This window comes from Leucopleurus acutus, assembly GCF_964270905.1.
Source record: "Leucopleurus acutus genome assembly, chromosome: 10".
Classification (NCBI taxonomy): domain Eukaryota; kingdom Metazoa; phylum Chordata; class Mammalia; order Artiodactyla; family Delphinidae; genus Leucopleurus; species Leucopleurus acutus.
The window spans coordinates 764,850-787,747 of NC_139153.1; the positions used below are offsets into that span (position 1 = coordinate 764,850).

At 58.1% G+C, this 22,898-nt stretch overlaps 1 protein-coding gene across 1 annotated transcript in view; it reads left to right on the forward strand.

The window, feature by feature from the left end:
* The first annotated feature begins 10,593 nt into the window (after window positions 1-10,593).
* Window positions 10,594-22,898, forward strand: part of ALDH1L1 (aldehyde dehydrogenase 1 family member L1) — a 46,780-nt gene continuing 34,475 nt past the window's right edge. The window contains exons 1-8 of the mRNA XM_082848652.1: window positions 10,594-10,694; window positions 14,233-14,384; window positions 15,779-16,013; window positions 16,770-16,935; window positions 18,526-18,627; window positions 19,372-19,461; window positions 20,588-20,725; window positions 22,656-22,781. Of these exons, the coding sequence (XP_082704778.1) occupies window positions 14,258-14,384; window positions 15,779-16,013; window positions 16,770-16,935; window positions 18,526-18,627; window positions 19,372-19,461; window positions 20,588-20,725; window positions 22,656-22,781 (984 nt within the window). The 5' untranslated portion in view covers window positions 10,594-10,694; window positions 14,233-14,257. The remainder of the gene's footprint in view (window positions 10,695-14,232; window positions 14,385-15,778; window positions 16,014-16,769; window positions 16,936-18,525; window positions 18,628-19,371; window positions 19,462-20,587; window positions 20,726-22,655; window positions 22,782-22,898) is intronic.

Sequence of the window (22,898 nt, forward strand, 5' to 3'; positions counted from 1 at the left end):
TCATCCAGGAGCTCGCCAGGCACAGCCCTGCCCCAGAGCCTGTGCTCAGCATGCCCTTCCCCCAGGTGTCCCTTTCTTCCAGGTGTGCCCTTCTGCAGGTGTATCTTCCCCCAGGTGTGCCCTTCCGCAGGTGTATCTTCCCCCAGGTGTGCCCTTCCCCAGGTGTATCTTCCCCCAGGTGTGCCCTTCCGCAGGTGTATCTTCCCCCAGGTGTGCCCTTCCGCAGGTGTATCTTCCCCCAGGTGTGCCCTTCCCCAGGTGTATCTTCCCCCAGGTGTGCCCTTCCCCAGGTGTATCTTCCCCCAGGTGTATCTTCCCCCAGGTGTGCCCTTCCCCAGGTGTATCTTCCCCCAGGTGTGCCCTTCCGCAGGTGTATCTTCCCCCAGGTGTATCTCCCCCCAGGTATGCCCTTCCCTAGGTGTATCTTCCCCCAGCTGTGCCCTTCCCCAGGTGTATCTTCCCCCAGGTGTGCCCTTCCGCAGGTGTATCTTCCCCCAGGTGTATCTTCCCCCCAGGTGTGCCCTTCCGCAGGTGTATCTTCCCCCAGGTGTGCCCTTCCGCAGGTATATCTTCCCCCAGGTGTGCCCTTCCCCAGGTGTATCTTCCCCCAGGTGTGCCCTTCCGCAGGTGTATCTCCCCCCAGGTGTATCTCCCCCCAGGTATGCCCTTCCCTAGGTGTATCTTCCCCCAGGTGTGCCCTTCCGCAGGTGTATCTTCCCCCAGGTGTGCCCTTCCGCAGGTATATCTTCCCCCAGGTGTGCCCTTCCCCAGGTGTATCTTCCCCCCAGGTGTGCCCTTCCGCAGGGGTATCTTCCCCCAGGTGTGCCCTTCCGCAGGTATATCTTCCCCCAGGTGTGCCCTTCCCCAGGTGTATCTTCCCCCAGGTGTGCCCTTCCCCAGGTGTGTCTTCCCCCAGGTGTGCCCTTCCGCAGGTGTATCTTCCCCCAGGTGTATCTTCCCCCCAGGTGTGCCCTTCCGCAGGTGTATCTTCCCCCAGGTGTGCCCTTCCGCAGGTATATCTTCCCCCAGGTGTGCCCTTCCCCAGTGTATCTTCCCCCAGGTGTGCCCTTCCACAGGTATATCTTCCCCCAGGTGTGCCCTTCCCCAGGTGTATCTTCCCCCAGGTGTGCCCTTCCCCAGGTGTATCTTCCCCGAGGTGTGCCCTTCCGCAGGTGTATCTTCCCCCCAGGTGTGCCCTTCCTCAGGTGTATCTTCCCTCAGGTGTATCTTCCCCCAGGTGTGCCCTTCCCCAGGTGTATCTCCCCCCAGGTGTGCCCTTCCCCAGGTGTCTCTCCCCAGGTGTATCTTCCCCCAGATGTATCTCCCCCCAGGTGTGCCTTTCCCCAGACGTATCTCCCCCCAGGTGTGCCCTTCCCCAGGGCCCACATGGCTCCCTCGCCTACTCTAGGCCTGTGCTCAGCCATCACTGTCTCATGAGGCGTCTCTCACACCCTGTTTAAAAGGCAGCGTGCCCAGCCCTCCTCTTCCTCTTCCCCACTTTATTTTTCTGCATCTCACACACTCCATAACTGCCGTGTTTGTTCTGTTTATTGCCCACCGCCAGCCATCAGATGTAAGTGCCAGGAGGGCGAGGTGTGTTTTGAGATGTGTTCCTTCTGTAGCCCCGGCGTCCAGAACAGCGTCTGCAGCACAGCAGGTGCTCAGCACACCTTCAGCAGGAGAAAGAATGGTCTTTGACTTTGAACCTCAGAAGCACAGCAACCTTGTCCTTTTCATCAGGGCCAACACACAGTGGGTGTTTGTTCAAACGTTGGTTAAACTCAGTGGCCCATCTGTCACTAGAGACACCAGTAATTTCCAGGAAGCTCAGAAAACCCTTACGGGAAAGGTTCTCCCATGCCCCGGTGGGGACGGCTCCCTCCCCAGTTACCAGCTCCTGTCCCAGCAGTGACCTCAGTGGGGCTTACTCAATCTGATCAACAGAGAAATTTCACAAGCCCGGTGTCACTCCTGTGGGGAACCTCAGAACGCAGGAGAGCTGGGGCAGCCCTTCCCTGTCCAAACTCCCCGCTCGGGGAGCCAGTCTCTGGGATCAAGTTCGCCAGAGCAGCCCTCAAAACGGAGAGCCGCCTGTGGGGCCAGCCAGACCTGCCTCGGCGGGCGGCTCACTGGGGGATGCGCCAGCCCACGGGTAGGGTGCCACGCTCCTGTTTGCAGTAGGGCCCCACAGAGAGGGTCTCAGAGGTGACAGCGAGCTCCCCCAGACAGCACCCGAGTCATCAGCCCCGGGCACCCCTGAGGAAGAGGCCATGGAGAGATTGTCGTTGGCCTTCTGGGTCATCTGGGGGCCATCCGCTGGCCACGACCAGCATACTGTCCGTAGACATTCCAGCCAAGTAAGCCCCCAACTGACCCCGCATAACTGTTGGGCCCTTTCAGCTTCCCAGGACCCCATGCATGGAGCAGTCTATGTGTGTGTCTGGTGGGGAGCCCTCTGCACCTGAGTATGGTGAGCTTCTCTGCCCAGCCCGGGCACTGGTGCAGACAGCCCTGCTGAGTGGACGGTGCCTAGAGAGCAGTACTGCCCAGGGAGGGGACACAAATGCGACCTGCAGGATGAGTAGGAGTGGGCGGGGTGCCAGGAGAGCTCAGTGTGTGCGCGACGTTCCAGGGGCCGCAGAGCGAGTGTGCTGGACAAGCGCACACGTGTGGGTCCTTGGCTTGGGAAGGCGGCACCGGAGGAGGGGACGGGGAGGGGAGAGCCATACAGCCTCCTGGCAGGGTGGCCTCTGCTTGTTCAAGCCACGAGCCTTCCGAGGAGCCTTTGGAAAGGCATCTCACCGGGAAGGGGAAGCTCTTAGCCGTCCACCCCATCTCCCTCGGGTCCAGGCCTGCCTCGTGGGGTGGAGGTCCCTGAGCTGTGGCTGCCAACACCCGGCAGAGACGAGTCCAGATGGGCAGGCATTCCCACAGCAACCAAACCAGCATCCTTCAGCTGCACCTTGACAGATGCGCTTCCATGGTGACCTGCAGGCCGCGTTTGGTGCAGGTCTTAGGCGCCCAGGCCTCCAGGGAAGGCCTGGCTTTCACGGGCCCTTGGGACAAGTGTGGAGTTGCATCTGCAGGGAGCTGGGATGGTTGTGGACCTTTATTATTTCTTTCTTTCACTTTAACTTTTTTTTTTTATGTTGGGGGTAGGAGTTTATTAATTAATTAATTATTTTTTGCTGTGTTGGGTCTTAGTTTCTGCGCGAGGGCTTTCTCTAGTTGCGGCAAGCGGGGGCCACTCTTCATCGCGGTGCGGGGGCCTCTCACTATCGTGGCCTCTCTTGTTGCAGAGCACAGGCTCCAGACGTGCAGGCTCAGTAGTTGTGGCTCACAGGCCCAGCCGCTCCGCGGCACGTGGGATCCTCCCAGACCAGGGCTCGAACCCGTGTCCCCTGCATTAGCAGGCAGACTCCCAACCACTGTGCCACCAGGGAAGCCCTCACTTTAACTTTTAAAAGAAGTTACAGAAACCTGGTTAAAAGACACCCTTCCAATCCACCGTCCTCACTTTAGACCCTCCCTTCAGTGTCCTGGGCTCCGACCTGGCGATCGCATTCTGCTTCTACTGCTCCTTGAACGGAATTTGCCTTTTTACATTTGACAAGCGCACAAGCTTGTTTGGATGCGTTAACTGCTTTTAATTGCGCTCTGCTTATCCTAAGCTTAATTATCAAGGAGCACTTGACTCTGCCCTGATCGCACATTGAATTGGGATGTTCTGGTCGCCACATTCCAGCCATCGTCTGTGTAGGGCCCAGTGAGCCTGCGGAGTCCCGCCCACCCTCCAGCCCCGCCTTGGGTGGCGGGGGAGGGGGGGTCACAGACTCCGGCTGGGCCGGCCCCCCAGGCCAGCCGGGATGGCCGTGGCCAGTCCAGGTGGATCCGAGGGAGGTCCAGGCCTCTCAGCGCTTTCACAGGAGGGGTGAGGTGTGAATGTCTATCGAGATAAAGAAACACGTCCCCTTGCCATGTATGTGCCCGTTCTGCTTTGCAGAAACAAAAAGTCCGTTTTAGGAGCGTGTGTTACCACAAAGGAGTTTTGGTGTAGGAAGCGCTGCTGGAAGGGGCGGGGGGGACGGAGCAGTGGGGACTTCTCTGGACTCCGGGAGAGGGGGGCTCAAGGCCCGCGTGATGTAAGGAGGCCCCTAAGTCTGCCGGCCTCTGCGGTGTGTGATCCTGACCCTTGCGGAGGTTCGTCGGGTCGTCCCTAAACAGCAGGGCCCAGTGCCTGGCTGCCCCCTGCCCACCGCCCCTCTCAGCACCCCAGCCCCGAGAGCTGGCACGCAGCGGACAGCGGTGGCCTCCGTCTGGTGGCCTCACCTCAGCTCCTGCTTGGGCCCTGTCCCGGCCTCCCCGCCTCTTCGCCTGCACTCGGTGACAAGTAACTGAAGACGCTGCAACGGCGCCAAGCCCAGGGGTTTTCTCCCCAGCCTCGTGCTTGCCAGCGTGCTCTGGGGTCTGCCTGACACCCAGCAGGTGGCTCTGGTCCCCCGTGGACAGGGGCTGGGTCTGGGAGGGGATGGGGGGTAGCCCTCCCGAGGGCGTGGGACGCGACCCATCAGACCATGTCCCCTGCATTGTGCTTTTCTAGTCCCCATAGGGGAGAGAGTGAGGGAGAAGAGTTGGAACGACCCAGTTGTTAACGTTTGTTTTTATGAAAACAGCACGTGCACGCGGTTACACACTTGAACAGCGCTAAGAGCACAGGACAAGAAGGCCTCCAGACCCCGTCCACTCCTGCCCCTCTGCCTCACGCGGGCGCCGCATCCACAGCACATGCGCTCCTTCAGCCGCTGGCTTTGCTCCCCTGTCCCTGTGCCTAGAACAGTGCCTGCCGGGCAGTGGGCCTTCCAGGGCCGTGCGGTGGACTCTGACTTGGTCAGTGTTTCCAAACAGCAGGCGTCCAGGACTGCGGCTCGGGGAGAAGGTCCGTCACGGCAGGCGAGGGTCTGGTCCTCGCCAGTGACTCCCCCTCTCCCTCGCCCCCGACCTTCCAATACAGGAAGAGCAACATGTTGGTAAAACTAATAATCGGTTATAAACTGAAGAACCTGTCACGACCGTGCATCACTAGGCACTGTAGAGACACAGTAGGACATTGTGATTTTCCTTCCTGGTCCAGCTCTTCGTTATTCTTAGAGTTAGTTTTTAAAATGTGCTCAATTTCAATATATGGGTCTTTATTTTTTATTTTTCTGAAATGCCCCATCAGGTCTGTCACATGCACAGCGATGTTCTTTCTTTCGTGCTTCTCCTAATGTACAATCTGTGGGCTTCCGTCCCAGCCCCTCTCTGCGGACGCTTGTCCGGCCTGGCCGGCCATCCTGAGATTGTCCTTTTTTACTTCCTATGCTGAACCCTGTTTCCTTGATCCAAATCCTGCTGTCTCTGGGTTTGTTTTGTTATTTTTCTGGATCACGTGCTCCAGTGTCCTCTCGGAAAGAGTGCTGTGTGTGTGTGTCTGGGTGTAACTTTCAGTGCTAGCTTGTCTTCAAAGTGTTCTTACACTCCCTCTGTGTCTCACTTGGAGTTGGGAATAAAATATTTGAAAGTAATTTTCCCTCATAATTTTGAGAGCAGTGGTTCTTGCTTCTGAGAAAGCCTCCTTCTTTATTTGGTTCTCAGTGCCCTCCCTTTTCCCTGCTCTGAAATTGTGTGGACACCTGCTTTTCCGTTCATGGAAATGACGCCAGGCGAGTCCTTTCCATCTGGGCGTCCTGGTCCTTCGATTCCTGAAGGTTTTGAAGCACCATTATTCAAGACTGTCTCAAATTATTCACTTTTCATACGAACTTGTTTCAGAACATAAAAGCTTTTCTTACTTCCAGTATACAGAGGGCTTCTATAAATTGACAAAGAGAAAAAAGGGAAAATGCAGGCAAATTATAGAAGCAGAATCCACACGTTAATAAGCATAGTAAAGGTGATAGTTTCTCTGGTGTCACAAAGTTGCAATTTTAAGACGACAGTAAGATTCTGGTTCTGAGGTTCTGGTTGGCAGAAATGAAAAAGCCAGACAACTTCCAGGGCTCTCTTACCCTGCAGTGTGAGGGGGAAGCGTGACGTATTGTAACATCTTCAAAAAGCAAATTTGGGTAATATCTGCTAATATCAAAAGTGTCCATACCATGTAACTCAGCAGTTCAACATTTGGAAAACTAGCCTTCAGAAAAGTTCCCGCACATAAGGATGTTTGCTACAGTTTTGTTGGTTGGGGGGCAGGGGGGTGTGAAACTCTGCGACGTGCACCAGAAAGCCATCCCAGGGGCCACACGTGAGCCCGCGCCCGCTGCCGTGCACGTGTGTGCGGGACGGTGCCACCGGGCAGAGTGCACAGATGCGAGAGGAACCACGGCTCCTCCCAGCCGGTGTGCGGGGCTGGGGGATGCAGGAGCCACTGTGACCATCAGCGTCCCAGGAGGAGAGCAGCACAGAGGGCAGACCAGAGGGTTCAGTGAGATGTTGCAGCTGAATTTGAGCTGAAAGTTTCATTATGAACTTGTGATAAATTCTGTCTTTGCACGTGTTTCCTAGCTCCTGACCTGGGGTTCCTGATTAAACTCATCCCGGTCCTGCCGGGCCTTATCCTCCCAGGGGGCCTGATGCAGCCCAGGCCCCACTCCTTATGTCTCCCCTCTCACTGATCACAGCACTTCCCCGTCTTTGGTTTCTGCTCCCCCGCTGGGCTACAAGCACCTCCAGGAGGGACACTGCGCCCGACCCTCTGCCATTCTCACTTGCTCCCCTGCACTGAGCTCCTGGGGGGCCACCTGCAGCCCAGGCACTGTCGCAGGCGCTGGGGATACAAACCCAACCACCCCCCACTAAGGTTTGAGTTTACATAGGGGTCAACAGGCCCCTGTGCGAGGCCTTTGCAGGAGCACAGCTGTGCACTCTGTGACTGTCGGCCCAGCTCTCCAGAAACGCTTGTTTTTATTTCCAGGTCCTTGCGTGGGTCCCGGTTCAAAGCCTGGAGCTGTATGAAGGTTCACTCATACTTCACCTCTGTCTGTGCTGTGGTCTGAACGTCCGTTTCCCCGAATTTGTATGTTGAATCCTAACCCCCAAAGATGCTGGTATTAGGAGGTGGGGGCTTTGGGAGGTGATCGGGTCATGAGGGTGGAGCCCTCGTGAAGGGGATTTGTGCCCTTAGAAAAGGGACCCCAGAGCTCCCTCGCTGCTTCTGCCACGTGAGGACACAGCGAGAAGTCTGTGACCCAGAGAAGGGCCCTCACTCGACCATGCTGGCACCCTGACCTCAGACCTCCATCCTCCAGAACCCCAAGCGATGAATGTCTGTTGTTATAAGCCACCCAGCCTGTGGTATCGTGTTACCAGCCTGAACTAAGACAATATGTGAAATCCCGTGTTGCCCGTTTCAAGGGGGAATATCGAGGAAAACCATCCTGAATTCTCAGTCCCCATGGGGGCTGGGCATCAGGTGACACCATGAGTAATTCACAAGGTGGGTAGATGCAGGGGTTGGGGGGGCGGGTCTCACTTTGCACCTGAACAGGAGACCTTAGGACTTGGGCAAAGGAAACACTGGCGGCCCCAAGTTGGAAAAGAAAGCCTGGGTCATGCGGCCACAGACCTCCCGAGTTAATGTTTCCCTTCCAGCATACGCACAGCACCCAGCTCCTGAGTTCCTCAGGGACAGCTGACTCATCCTTACACAACAGAAAGAGGTTCCATCTGGTCACGCGTCCACCTGGCTTGAGCCGCACTCACCCCCTGAGCTACCCCTAGACTGCCTCTCACCCTCAGCCTAGGCCGAGCAAGCCCTCACTGTGCCCCGGCCACCGAGGGGCCTGCAGAGTGCTCAGCAGAGACTCTGTCTGTTGGGGGCATCGTCCGTCCACACGTGCCCACGGGGGCCTCTAGAGGCAGCTGACGGAGACCCTTCCCCCTCCTCAGGAGTCTTGCCATTGTGGAAAGACAGACAGGCATATGGCAGAGTATATCAGGGTGCGAGTTTTGCTATGAACGTGGGATCCCGAGGGAGGAGGGCTGGGGCTGCAGGAGCCCATCCCTGAGCCGAAGCAAGGCTCGGATGGACCAAGTGCAGGGGCATTCCGCAGAGCAGCTGAGCTGGCAGAGGTGGGTGCAGTGTGATGCACTCAGAGCACCACGTAGCTCTAGGATGCAGGAGAGCTGCCTCCTGCCACTCTCTGACCTCAGGCCCCATTCCTCCATCTGGAGAGTCACACACTGTCACCTCCACCACGTTGCACGTGTGAGAAGTGAGCCACGGAGTTCAGGCCACACTCGAGGGTGCGAGGAACTGCACTCCTCTCCTGAAGGGGTGTGTTAAAGACCTCTAAACTGCCACGGTCCTCCGAGAGCCACAGATTACCCACAGTTCTCCCACACGCAAAACATACGCACTCCCCAAATCCCAGCCACAGCAGGATGGGCTCAAAGTCCAGAGTCTGCGTCTAAACCAGGTTCTGATGTGGAGGAGGCTCCTGGGGTACAGTGGCTCTCAATCTGAACACCTGTGAAGTCAAGGACCAGTTGTCTGCACTCCCAAGCCCTGCCCACACCCAGCACACAACAGTGGGACAGGCACAGCGTGACCACCACAGGCACTCGAAGGGGACAGGGCTGGGGGGCGCACAGGTGTCACTCATCCATACAGTCCTGAAATCCCCTGGGCAGAGACTGGAAGCTCCTTCATTAGGGCTCGGTCTGATTCTGGCCTGAAAATGGGTCCTCGTGCTCTTGGTTCCACCTCTGGACTCTTCATTCTGCTCTGCAAGCCATCCTTTCATTTCCATAAAAGGTCCCCTATGTTTGCACCTGTGTGGTCTCTCAGGCTGCTTCCTGCCAGAAGAATTTGGGGGTGGGGGAGGGGAGTTCCAGAGGTCTCTCTTCATTTTGCACTGTCTCTGATACTTTCAGTCCAAGCTTTTGCCAATATAATTCTTTTAAAAACCAAGTGTCTCTTCTATGAATCTTATTGAGGTTCAGTCCTTTGATCAGCTGGCAAACCCACTCAACCTCTTTGAGATACACCCTTCTCTACCTTGGGCTTCTGCTGAATGACAACTTTTTCTTTTTTTAAATTCATTTATTTATTTATTTTTTGTCTGTGTTGGGTCTTTGTTGCTGCGTGCGGACTTTCTCCAGTTGTGTCGAGCGGGGGCTACTCTTCATTGAGGTGCGTGGGCTTCTTGTTGCAGTGGCTTCTCTTGTTGCAGAGCACGGGTTCTAGGCACTCGGGCTTCAGTAGTTGTGGTGCACAGGCTCAGTAGTTGTGGCTCCTGGGCTCTAGAGCGCAGGCTCAGTAGTTGTGGCGCATGGGCTTAGCTGCTCCGCGGCCTGTGGGATCTTCCCAGACCAGGGCTTGAACCCGTGTCCCCTGCACTGGCAGGCAGATTCTTAACCACTGCGCCACCAGGGAAGCCCTGAATGACAACTTTTAAGCTTCCCGGAAGTCCTACTGTTGAACCGAATACCCTGAGGTGCCACCTTTGACCTTTTTGAGAACTTAACAGCATACACCGGGCTTCATCTTTAGACTCTCTTTTCCTGCCATGGCCATGCCTATGTTTCCCTTCGCCTGGGAGTTGTGTGTTAATTTTAGCATCACCTGACATCCAGAGAAGCTAGGACATTTGAAAACCAGCAAGTTCTGGTTCCTTTTTATTTACCAGTCCTCCTTTGGCTTATCTGTCTTCTCTCACATTTTAGTATAAGCAGCAAGAAGAAGTCAGGAGGTACCTTCAGCATTCTGCCTGGAAATTGCCCCAGCTGGACAGCCCAGGTCCCTTGCACATTTTCTGCTTTCCACGTTACTGTAGGTGGCAGTGCTGCCAGACTTGCTGCTTAAACTGCCCTCCTCTCTGTACGCCCGCTAAGACTGTGGGTTCTTCTCTGATTTCCTAACACCTTTTTGGGGTGTCCGATCTCCCAGCCATTCTTCCAGTGTCACCTGTCACTCTTCGTTCTCTATTCCAGCTTCAGCGTTCTCACACAACTTTCCCACCCCAGGCTCCTCACATTCAGCCGTTTACTCCACAAGTTTTATTGAACACCTGCTAAACACAAGGCACTACACCAGGTGCCGGGGAATTCCTGCGACTGAGACCGTCTTTGACCTCGTGTTCCGGTGGGGGAGCCAGTCAGAGAATCCCGAAAGCAGTGATAAACTGCGGCTGAGCTGGTGCCTGAAGGAACACTGAAGCCCTTCTGTGGTCATGTGACGAGGGGGTCTTTCCTAGCGGGGCTGTGGTTAGGGAAAGCTTCCCGTAAGATGTGACCTTGAAGTAGGAGCCTCCTGGAGTACGGGTGGGTTTCCCGGAGCAAGACCTTGACAGCACGTGGAGAGTTGCTGAGCCAGTGAGTGAAGTTACCCGCCTGGCCGCTTTCCCCTTATCCCGGCAGCCTTGCGGGTGCTCACAACCACGGGGCCTTTGCAAAGCCCTGTGGAGCCGGGAGGGGTCGCAGCCCGGGAGCGCCCGCAGCCCGGGAGCGCCCTCCCCACCCCACCCGGCGGGACTTTGCGCCCGCCCCGGCCCCTCCCCTCCCGGGCTCTGGCCTTGGCCGGAGCTCCGGGACTGGCAGGGGCCGGCCCCACCTCCCCACCGCCCAGGCCGGGCCAGCGCCAGCGCTGTCCCCTGCCCGGACCCGGACTCAGAGGTCCGCTCTGGCCAGCGACGCCTGCGCTCCTCCCGTGCGTGGTGAGTCCCGGTCCCCGGCGCCCCAGGGAGGGAGGCCGCCCCCGCTCGCGACTCCGGGGACTCCGGGGGCTCTGGGCTCAGGCGCCCCGGCGGAGGCGCCTGGGGGCGCGCGAGCCTGGCCGGGGACGCGAGTCAGGGTTCCCCTGGGGGCAGCCGAGGCTCCAGCCTGGCGGGGGGTCCCCTGGCTACAGGACCGCGGTGCGGGGCACGGCCTGTGGAGGATCGCGCAGCGGTGGCGTGGGGGAGGGCGGGGCGGCCTGGGTGGGCGATATCAGCCCCGCTTACAGAAAAGGAAACTGAGGCCGGAGAGGGAAAGAGACGAACCGAAGGTGACTAGATGGTCCTGCCCCGCTGCGCCGCCTGCCCCCTCTCCAAGACCCTCACCCCATTTTCGGGATGGGGAATGGTCCCCCCTGATTGGCCAGATCTGGGGGCCGGGAACGAGGATCTCTTGTGATTGGAGAGCTCCAGCCCTCCCCCCGCCCGCGCCCGCGCCGCCGTCCTTCTTGCGCCGGGGGAGGGGGCGGGGGTTGGGGAGCTGGGACCCCAGAGCCCCAGCCCCGCCCCGCGACCTGGTTTGGGGGTTGCACTAGCTCCGTGTACTCAGAGCCCGGGCCCTTGGCGCATCTGTCCAGGCCCCTCACCTGCCACCTGCCTAGGGGAGGCGGAATCTCCCTCAGGTACCGGAGTCGGAATTCAGTGTGCTCGGAGCAGGGGACCACCCCCCCCCCCCCCCCCCGGGCAGGGTCTGGCCGCTGGGCTGGGGCGGGGGGCCTGGGGAGCCCGACGGTCCCTCTAGTGCCACCTCAGCCCCACAGCGTCCTCGGGAGGAGGGCACCGAGGGCGCCAACCGGGCGGGAGGCCCTCGTGGGCTCTGCGCCTCCCCCATCTGACTTAACGGGCGCCAAAGCCCAAGGTGGGCTGTCCCTGCCCAGGGCTCCTGCCCCGCCCGCTCCACAGGTGTCTTCCCTGACCCTGCCTCCCTGCTTCCAAAGGGATCTTCTTTGTCCCCTTTATTTTTCCACAAGTAATATACGCTCAATAAAAAAATAAAAATTAAAAAAAAAAATTCTGGAAAGAAAAAGAGAATTACCATCATCAAAAGACTTCCAAACCCCAAAACCCTAGCTGGTGACTTTTAATATTTCTGTGTGAGTCCTTCCAGGCGTTTTCTCTGCCAGTACACACGTGCACGTACATACACACCACACATACATACCACACACAAACCACACACATACCACACACACCACACATACCATACACACCATACACACACGCCACACACACGCCACACACACACACCATCCTCACACACATATCACACACACCACACACACATGTACCATACACACACGCCACACACACACCATACACACCACGCATACCATACACACCATACACACACACGCCACACACACACACCATACACACCACACACACACACGTGCCATACACACCATACACACACACGCCACACACACACACACCACACACACATACCACATACACATACACACCACCCTCACACACATATCAGACACACCACACACACACCACACACACACACAGGACCACCATCCTCATTCATGTGACAGTGTCTTTTGCAGACTTTTTAATCTTGATGGCGTCCAGCTTATTTTTTTCTTTCTTGAATCGTGCCTTTGGTGGTGTATCTAAAAGTCACCGGATACTCAGTCATCTAGGTTTTGTCCTGTGCTGTCTTCTAGGAGTTTTATACTTTTGCATCTTACATTTACATCTGTGATGCATTCTGAGTTAATTTTTGTGAAGTGTGTAAGATGTGTGTCTAGATTCATCTTTTGCCTGTGGACGTCCAGTTGTTCCAGCGTCATTTGCTGAAAAGACCATCTTTGCTCCATTGTGTTGCCTTTGCTCCTCTGTCAAACAATAAAGATTTTAGAAGGCGAAGAGAACATCTCTAGGAACTTGGAGGAAGCAGAGATTCCTTTACCAGAATAGAAAGCCCACTGAGCATAAAGGGAGACTTTGATGCAGCGTACTCTATAGAGTTTAAGAAATTGTGTTCATCAAAAGGCACCACAGAGTAAAGAGTCCAGCCGCAGAACTGGAGAAGGTGTTTCTCATAAATATATCTGACAAGGGACTCGTAGTCTAGATTATTTAAAAACAAAATGAAACAATACCAAGCAAACAAAAACCTCCTACAAAATCAGTCAGGAAAAGATCACCCAGTGGAAAAAACAGACAAGAAGAAATCCAAGTGGCTGATAAACGTGGGAGAAGGTGGTCACCTTCAGCAGCCACCAGGGACTCGCCAGTGAAACCCCAGCAGCATGGCTCCAGTCCCTGTCAGCAGGAGAGTAAAATGAACAGACAGGAGGCTGCAACGCAAACCACATGGAAATTGGTAAAACCGCTTTGGAAAACTGGCAGAGGCTGGTAAGGCCGAACATTTTCACACCTGGGACCCAGGAATTCCGCTCCCAGGTACACACCCAACGGAAGTGTATTCTTGTATTCAGTATGAGCCATGTGCCGGAATCTGTATCACATCCGTCTTGGTAATAGCTTCAAGCTGGAAACTACCCGGATGTCCACCCACAGTAGGATGGATACGTGACCGTATTTATTTACGCTCACAGGGGAACACCGTGGAGTAATGAGAATGGACACAGCACAGCTACGTGGACAGCGCTGAGGGGAAACGACGCACAGAACATCACGCAGTGTGATTCCATTTATGTAAATGGAGCCCCCCCCCGCCCCGTGTCCTGCCTCTCTGTTATCTAAATGGGCTTCTGGAGTGTTTCTTTATCTGAGCGCTGATTATACTGGTGTGTTCAGTTTGTGAAAATTCATTGAGCTACATACTTACAGTTTGTACACTTTTTTGTATGTCCGAAGCATGTAGTACTTCAATAAAATTTTCTCCAAAAATGTATATTTTTGTAGATAGATAATTTAAAGAAACGTATCAAGTAGATAATAGGTTTTACGGATATGAGCATGGTGAATGAATGAGCACACTTTGGTCCAGCCGTGCGTCTTCCCATGCAGCCCAGTGGCCCCTGTCGCACCTCCCACCCCACCTTCCGTCCTCGGCCCGTCCGCTGGGCATCTGTCTCTATGCAGCCAAAGTCCAGGCCCATTGCTGCTTCCTGCCCAGGGAGAGCCTGGCAGCATTTGAGGAGCATCTTTCTCATCAACAAGTGAGGAAACTGAAGCTGACGTGACTTGACCGAGGTCACAGGACTGGTTAGTTACAGAAACATGCTCAGATACGCCTGGGAAGACACCACACGCAGCGCCCCATGCCGTGTTGGAGGTTCCAAGGAGGAGTCCCCGAGGCTGCGCTCGCACGCAACTCACGCTGCGGTATCTACAGGCCCACCGTTCAGGACCTCTTCCTTCGTTCCTCGTGCGGCCGCCTCCCCACAGTGGCCGGCGGCCCAGGGAGCCCAGAGCTGGGCCGAGGGGTTGGGGCGGGGGCGGCTGGGCTGCCCCCTTGGCCCAGCGAGCCCTGTCTGACGCCAAGGCCGTATTCCTTTCCCAGGTCCTCCCGCCCCGGCCCCGCTGCCATGAAGATCGCAGTGATCGGACAGAGCCTGTTCGGCCAGGAAGTTTACTGCCACCTGAGGGAGGAGGGTCACGAGGTCGTGGGCGTGTTCACTGTGCCGGACAAGGATGGGAAGGCGGACCCCCTAGGTGAGTGGGTGGCCCAGGAGCACGGAGAGGCGGTGCCCCGTGGGCGGTGGTGGGAGCAGAGCCTGCGGGGTCTTGTGTGGGGCTGTGGGCTTCCCCGGACAGAAGCGGCCACTCGTGGTCCGCCCCGGATCCTGCTCAGGTGCCAGCTGGCCGCTGGGCTTTTCTGGAACCAAGTGGACTGCAGGGTGGGGCCTGTGTCCTGGAGAAGCCGTGGAGAAGCCTGGCCTGCTCCCAGGACCCTTCAGTCTGACCACTCTGGGCTCCCCCTGACCGCAGCACCCATGCTCTGAAAGGCCCCCAGGCGGGAGTCACTGCGGCCAGCGTTCTCAGACGTGAGCGTGCCCTGCACCGCGTCTCGGGGGGCACCTGTTGAGCGGAGTGCTGAGGCCCCGACGCTGCCCCCGGCGGACCCCCTGGAGTTTCTGCTCAGAAGGACGGGAGGGACTTGGGAGTCACATTTCTGACAAGTTCCCGAGGGCATCTCAGCAGCGCAGCAGGAAGCAGGGCCCTCAGCTCGAGGAACAGACCTCCAGGCCCCTCCCGGGTCCTTCTCAGGCCTGACGGATCCAGAATATGGGTCCGGACGAGGAAAGGGGCCTCGCGGGGCTGCCGGGCCCCAGGGCTTGGCGCTTTAGGGATAGAGAGTCTCCCCGGATGGAGAGCGCAGGCTGCCCCCGTGCCAGCCAGACCTCGGCTCCAGATCTGAGCCCACCACAACCATAGCACAGCCTGAGTCCTGCCCGTGGCCACTCAGGGACCCCTGGCAGCAGCTCTGAGCCTGGCTGGGGCTGCTTCTTGACCTGACCTCAGGTGTCCAGCAGATGTCCCTGGTCACGGTGGGGACAACTTTTGCAAGCGTGGTCTGGTCTGCTCACGTTGCCCCACGTCCCTGAACCCGGGGCACAGAGGCCGAGGGACCGACAGTGGGTCAGGTCAGCCAGGGCCACACACCAGCCGGGTTGGGAACCGAGGGCTGGGAAGTGCTGGACAGGGGCTGAGGGGCAGGCCGAGGGGAGCTCGGAGGAACCGGCTAGTGACTGCAGGGGCAGTGGGGCAGGCAGAGGCAGGAAGCCGCATTCTGGAACCTGGGGACTTGCGGACTGCACATCCGACCCGCGGGGAGGGCGCCCTGCTCCGGGCAGCTAAAGAGGCCAGGGGTCAGGCAGGCGCCTGGGAGAGGGAGGCGGTCAGCTGAGGTCAGTCCTGGCACAGCAGCTCCTGAGACCTGGGCCTTGGCCGGCGCCGTCCCCTCTGGGCTGTCCAGAGCAGCCCGGCTGGGCAGTGGGGGAAAGGCTTGGGGAGGGGGTGCGGGAGCCACCCTGCGGGGCAGGCAGAGGTGCCGAGTCGGAGTGGGTGCAGCAGTGGGGAGCAGTTTCTCACCCGCTGTCCCACAGGCCTGAAGGCCGACAAGGATGGAGTGCCAGTGTTCAAGTTTCCCCGCTGGCGGGCAAGGGGACAGGCTCTGCCCAACGTGGTGGCGACGTACCAGGCCCTGGGAGCCGAGCTCAACGTGCTGCCCTTCTGTAGCCAGTTCATCCCCATGGAGATCATCAGCGCCCCCCGCCACGGCTCCATCATCTACCACCCGAGTCTGCTCCCCCGGCACCGGGGGGCGTCGGCCATCAACTGGTGAGACAGGGCGCAGACACCCCACCTGCCTGAGGCGTCCCCGTCCCTCAGCCCGGAGCTCTTCTCTGCGCCTGAGGAGCAGGTGGCACGCGGTGCCTGTGCGCGCTGCTGGACGGCGTCTACGCGGTAGATCACAGCACGATCCCTGAGGAAGAACTGGGGTCAGGCAGCGCCGTGCGCCCTGCATTCTCACAGTGAACCGCAAAGTGTTCCCGTCCTGCAGCGGGGTTGCCGGGGCAGAGTGGGCTGAGGGGCTCCCTCCAGCTACCGGTGCTCTCAGCAGCCCCCCGCTTGGAAAGAGATAGAGATGGAGGAAAGAATCACCTGAACAAGATAGTCTGAGACGAGAGGTGATGTATGTATCTGGAGGGTGGAGCCGTTCAGAGGAGCAGTCAGGAAGGGGAGACATCTGAGCTGGAGAAGAGAGCGGGTTTGTAGTCAGACTGGTCTGATTAGGATTCAGGCTCCCTGACCTCCAGTCACGTCTCCTCACTTCCCTGGGCCTTAGTCTCCTTATCTGTAAAAGGGGCGTACGATGCTGTTACACCAGTGGGGAGGATAAAGTTACACGAGGCGTTAAGACTTTTGGCACAATACCTGGCACGCAGTCGGCATCAGTAAACACCATCTTCCGTCTTCAGTCCTCCCCTGGGGAGATGGGGGTGTGCTGCAGGGCGGCGGCGGTCACAGGGGCAGCCCCCAGGGCCTCCTTCTCCTCCTTCCTTCGGACTCAGGTTCCACTCCTCTGCTCCCTAGGACCCTCATCCATGGAGACAAGAAGGGCGGCTTTACCATCTTTTGGGCAGACGATGGTCTGGACACCGGGGACCTTCTGCTCCAGAAAGAGTGTGAGATCCTCCCGGACGACACCGTGAGCACGCTGTACAGCCGCTTCCTCTTCCCCGAAGGCGTTAAAGGGATGGTAAGGCTGCCCCCAGGGCCTCCCCACCCCACCGCCACCCCACCCCGCCCAGCTCCAGCCTGCTGCCCTGAGCTGGCCAGGATTCTGGAGGGGGAGAACGCTCATTTCAGGGTTTCAGAGGCAGGATTAGGACATATAATATTGTATAGGCGGGACTCTTGCTTACAACTGTCAGAGCAACTCAACAAGCTTTAGCCAAAAAGGGACATTTTGGGGCTCATTTAAGATAGAAGACTCCAGGCAGGATGCCGTCAAGCCTGGCTGAATCCAGAGGCTTAATCTGTCACGGGATTCTATCTTTCTATTTCTTCACCCTGATTCTACTTTCCTCCGTTTGATTAGCTTCATCCTCAGGTTGCCCTTAAATGGGAGGAAAAGTAGTCACTGGTGGCTCAAGTTTTACACCTCTTGATTCTAGGGGAAGAGAAACCCTCTTTCCCCTAGAATTTATGAATAAAAAATCAGAGGAGACTCTGATTGGCCGATTCAGGTCATGTGATGACCCCGAGCCAATCACTGGCCGGCATGGGGGAGCACTCTGATTGGCAGCCTCTGTCACATGTTCCGGTCTTGAGGGCTTCTGGCCAAGGCTGGCCCAGGTGTGGTCACTGCACTGAATTCGCGCAGGAGGAGGAGGGCTGACCCAAAGGCTGATGTCAGAGCTGGTTGTGCAGGTCCCGTAGAGGTGGTGTGTCTAGTGGGGGAGGCCGGCCAGGACAGGAGTCAGATGGGGACATCTCCATAGCACAGCAGTGGCTGCGCCCCCAGCCCTGGGCCCCATTATGCGGCCCTGTTCACAGGAGTGAGCAGGGAGACCTGCTGGAGGTTTGACGTGAGAGGCAGGAAGGGGTCATCTTGTTCATCCTACAGAAAACAACCAAGAGCATCCTTCAGGGCGGCGTCCAGTGGGCAGCCGCTAGTCACTGGTGGTTATTAAATTAATTTCAATGACTTGTAGTTAAAGATCAAGGTCATCAGCCTCACTGGCTACGTTTCAGGTCCCCAGAAACCACACGGGGCTGACGTGGAACACGTCCGTTACCAGGGAAGTTCCCCCTGGGCAGTCCTGCCTTAGACGCTTCTGAGTTCTCCCGGCTTCTCAGCCTCGGGTCTCCGGGGGCTCCCACCACCACCTTCCCTCCCTCTGGGCCCAGCGCCTTGGCTCTCCTCCCCGACCTCCCTGACTTCTCCACAACCTTCCTCTTTCCTGGAGCAGAGAAACTGCTTCCTGCTGAACTTATTAGGGACCTCCAAACCCATCACGCAGTCCAGGCCATTCTGCCTAAGAGACAGGGAAGGTTTTAGACAGAAACGTGGACGTCGGTGTGTGTTACACCGTAGAGGGCTTTAGCTTACGTGATCTCCTAGGGCCTTGTGTGGGAGAGAGGGCGGGGTCTTGCAGTCATTGATCAGACTGGAAGTAGATTCGGGCTAATTTTACCTGTCCCTACAGCACCCATTCTGTGGGTGCCCGTCACGTGCCCACGTGGTGCCAGGTGGGTCTGTTCAGTGAGTGGCCTGGTCCAGACTCAGTGTGAACCCAGGGTCTGAGAGTTGGGGGGCCCTAATGTTGGGCCCTTGTCTCCCCAGGTTCAGGCCGTGAAGCTGATCGCTGAGGGCAGAGCCCCCAGGCTCCCTCAGCCTGAGGACGGCGCCACCTACGAGGGGATTCAGAAGAAGGAAACAGCCCAGGTGAGTGCCAGGGCCCTGCCCACCCAAAGCCTGCCTGTACCCGGGCCGGGGAAAATGGGCAGCCAGGACGTACCTGTTAAAGGCCAGAAGAAAGAGCAGCCCCAGTGCAGGAAGCACGCGCTAGGCTCGAGTGGCACCTGGACAGGCAGGGAACAGGGTCTGTTTGGGTGCTTCCTGGTTCCTCCTTAGGAAGAGGCAAGCGGGCCCCCAGGGAGAAGAGCTGGTGGGGGGGAGGGTGTAAAAATCAGCCGAGCTGCTGGCTCCTCATATCTGAGATGAGACACCAGAGGGAATTCGTTCCTCGGGACTGTCGCAGGTCGGGAGCCCAGGTGGGCCCCTGGGCTGTAGCCGTGCTCAGGGCTCGCGGGGTGCTCTGTCGGGATCTGTGTGAGCCCTGTAAGTGAGGGGAGGCCGCCGGGGGGAGGGATGGGATGGGACAGACCTGCACTTTGTGTAGGGCCTTGGCCATCTTGAGCACAGAACATTATCTCCCCCAGGCCATCCTGGAGTTCACATCCCGTGAAAGACTGAGGGTCCACGAGCACCCAGATCCAGGTTGCCAGGGGGAGGCCCAGCCCAGCTCTGGGCCTCCGACTGGAGTCGAGAGGAAGCCAGACCTCCCAGCCCGTGCCCAGGGCTCCACCCAGTGTCAGGGTCATCAGGGCAGGAGGGGAGGCCAGAGGTGTTGCCCAGATGGTCAGGGAGAGGGGAGAGACCGCTGAGCACACACGTCCTGCCCCGCAGATCAACTGGGATCAGCCAGCAGAGGCCATTCATAACTGGATCCGCGGGAACGACAAGGTGCCGGGCGCCTGGACGGAGGCCTGTGGGCAGGTGTGTCCCTGCGTGGCCGGGACGGGCTGTGCTCCGTGTGTGTCCCCTGGCTGCACAGCTATCGGAATGTGGCTGAACTAAGCGGTACATAGCCATTGCCCAGACCCCCAACCCCAGCCAGGTGCCCCCGGCCCCCTCGGCCTCTCCCTCAGGACCCGCGGCTGAAGGAGAGGGGCTGGCGCAGAGCGAGGCCGCCAGGCGCAGCAGCAGCTCTGGGGTCGAGCTGTGCTGGTTGTTCGACTCTCAGCCCCGGGCTGTCAGAAGTCCCGAAATAGCAGAAGTAAAACCGATGAATCGGCGAAGTACTGCTAAGTAAGTTTATTGTGCACACACGGAAAAGACAGTTCCGGGACCGGGAGCCCTCAGACCACACGCGGTCTGTTGATGAGCTGTGAATTGAGGAGGCAGTGACTGGTTATAACAAGAATTTCCTCAAATGACAGGGATTTGGCTAACGGTTACTTCATATCCATTTTGAGGAACAGTGCAGATTTTGCTTACGATTTCCAGAGACACAAGCAAGACGTGACTGAGGTCAAGTTGGTCTTGACCAACTTGCAAAAGAAGCTAAATTAAGCTCTGCTCCTGTGACTGAACTGGTTTTGTCTGCTCAGGAACTCTTCAAGGCTGGTCTGCATTTGTGTTGGATTTGAGCAGCTCTCAGAGACCCCAGTCCCAGCCCTGACTTGTCTTTGCCCCGGGGGTGGGGCCCTTTGGCCGAGCACCGTCGAGGGCAGCCCTGTCCTCCACGGAGCCCCGGGCTGTCCCAACCCCTGCTCGCAGGCTGGCTGCCAGACCGTCCGGGGTCTCTGCTGCCTGCGCCACCACCACACCCTCTGCACGGTAGCCAGGGCTTGGTGGTGTCCCCAGGCAGCACCCTCACTTGGCGATGCTGCAGCACACCTCCTGTCAGTGTCTGTCCCCCCGGGTCGGAGGTCACGGGCCAGTGTGCGGTGACGTAGGGCCCCTCCGAGGCCTCAGTGCCTTCTCCAGGTCTCGTCTGTGCCCCCATTTGTGCCCTGACCCTCACCCCCACCCCATGATTTCCCAGCCCCCCCAGCCCCTCTTGGCCCCCCACAGTGGGCCTCTCTCCTCCAGCACCTTCTGCTTTTCCTGTCCTCAACAGAAGCTGACGTTTTTCAGCTCGACGCTGAGCACTGAAGGCCTGGTGCCCGAGGGAGAAACTTTGCCCATCCCAGGAGCCCATCGGCCAGGGGTGGTCACCGGAGCGGGACTCATCCTCTTCGGGAATGACGACCGAATGGTAACGCTGCTGCTGTGCGTCCCCGTCCGTACTGTAGGCTGAAGGCCACACACGCCTGTCCAGGGGCTCGGGCCCCACAGGGAGGCTCCAGGCTTTTCTGGAGGAAACGGGAAAAGGAGACGACAGGCTCCAGGAGGGAAGACCCTCGACTGCTGGGTCGGCCTGCTTCTTCCCTGTCCCGGGAAGGCTGGCCCTGGGCTCTTCCTGCCCCGGTGCCCCCACCCGAGCTGGGTGCCCTGGGCGGGTGTCAGAGTTGGGGAGACCCTCTCCGGGGAGCCCGGACCTGGAGTCCGGGTGCCCAGGGCACGGTCATTGGACCTCTGTGCCTCAGTTTCCTTCTCTTTGAACAAGGAAGCCGCACCGGGCACATAACATGCTCTGACTCACCTTAGAGAAGTGCAGCTCAGAGTGACAGCTACTATTTATGCAACTAAATATTTATAGCATCCCTGCGTGCCAGGCACTGTTCAAAAACAGCTGGATGATTTAAGTTAGTTTTCCTAACAACCGTATGAGACATGTATCAGTACTATACCCATTGTACCGAGTAGAAAACTGACGCAAAGAGGTTAAATCACCTGCCCATCTTCACCCAGGCTAGCCTGTGGCAGAGCTGGGAGTCCAGCCCTAGCTCTGGCTCTGAGGCCCACCGCTCAGCCGCGATACTCTGCTTAGTGCTCACCCCACGCAGCGGTGGGCAGATCTGGGCCTTAAGGTACCAGGGGCAGAGAAGAAGCAGGACAGGCAGGGGTCTCTGAGCACTTCGGGGAATTTCAGCAAACACTGGGATGCTGAACGCTTGGTAGCGGTGGCACGTACAGGCCAGGTGGGTGTGGGGCAGCTTTGGTCGGACTGGCGTGAGCTCACGCTGGGTGCCCCCCCCGCTGGCCCGAGGCTACCTGCAATCTGCAGTGACTGGGAGTTTCAGGTATTCGTGGTTGATGCCTTCAGACGCTACGTATCTGTCTCCGATCACGTTCCCAAAGCAGATCTGAAACGAGTTCTAGTGCTTGCGAGTTATCGAGGGAAGCGGCTAGGGCAGAGGAAAACACTCAGCAAAGATACAGGTTCTGGAGCCGTACAGCCTCCTTCTGCCCCCCGGGCAGGCTCTGCGCTGTGAATTGCTTCTGCCGACTACGCCCCCGCATCCTCACGCCACTCAGGCCTGGGTTTCCATCCCCACTGGGGAAGGGTGAGGGGCAGCGAGGCGTAGCCCCTGGGCTTCTCTGCATGACCATGACCGTGCTTACCCACCAAGGCGGTCAGTGAGAAGGGTGCACGTGTAGACCACTAGCGGCAGGCGGAGGAAGTAGGGGGTTGGGCTAAGTCCTCCGTGAATCGTGAGGCCGGCAAAGTAAAGGAGCAGCCTTCGCGGAGACCCTTGGTTAAGCGTCTTTCAGGAACTTCCAGCTGGGGCCTGGCTAGGCTTTAGCTCCAGAAAGCTCCAGAGCATCTTGGGAAGACAGCAGGGGTGGGCAGTCAGCCGGGAGCCCGGCTGTGGTTCCGTCCGGTGTGTGCAGAAGGTGCTGTTTTCATAGACCACTGTTACCCGACAGACGCGGTCTGTGCCGTGAGCTCACCTGCTTCTCTGCCCCGAGGGGCACCTGCTGACCTGTGCCAGGTTTCTAGGGAGTTTCTGGAAGCTGGGCTCTTGGGTGATTAGTTGTTTTCTCCATTGACTTTCAAGGTAGTGCTTGAATTACTTTAGTCTAACGAGTAGGCATCAGTTTTATAGGGTAGCCCAGGCATTACTGGTTTTTGAGCTTGAGAGCACGGTGGGGTGGACGGCAGGGAAGGAGCTCGAGCGGGTCCCCATGGCAGCAGCCTCCTCGCCGGATCTGGGCTCCCGGGCCTGCCTCCGGGGAGGATGGGGACGAGCGTGTGCCCACGGCTCGGGCAGCCTCGGGTCCCGACAGCCTTCCTTTGGCAGTTGCTGGTGAAGAGCATCCAGCTGGAGGACGGCAAGATGATCCCAGCCTCGCAGCTCTTCAGGGGGGCAGACAGCACTGGCCTCGAGCTGACGGAGGAGGACCTGGTCACCGCGGAGGCTGTGCGGGTAAGAGACACCTGCGGGGCCACCGTCTGGTGGGGCAGGTCGTGCACAGCAGGTGCGTTTCGCAAATCGCACCCCCTGGGGTCGGGCTGTGCGCACCCTCTAAGGACGTATGTCCTG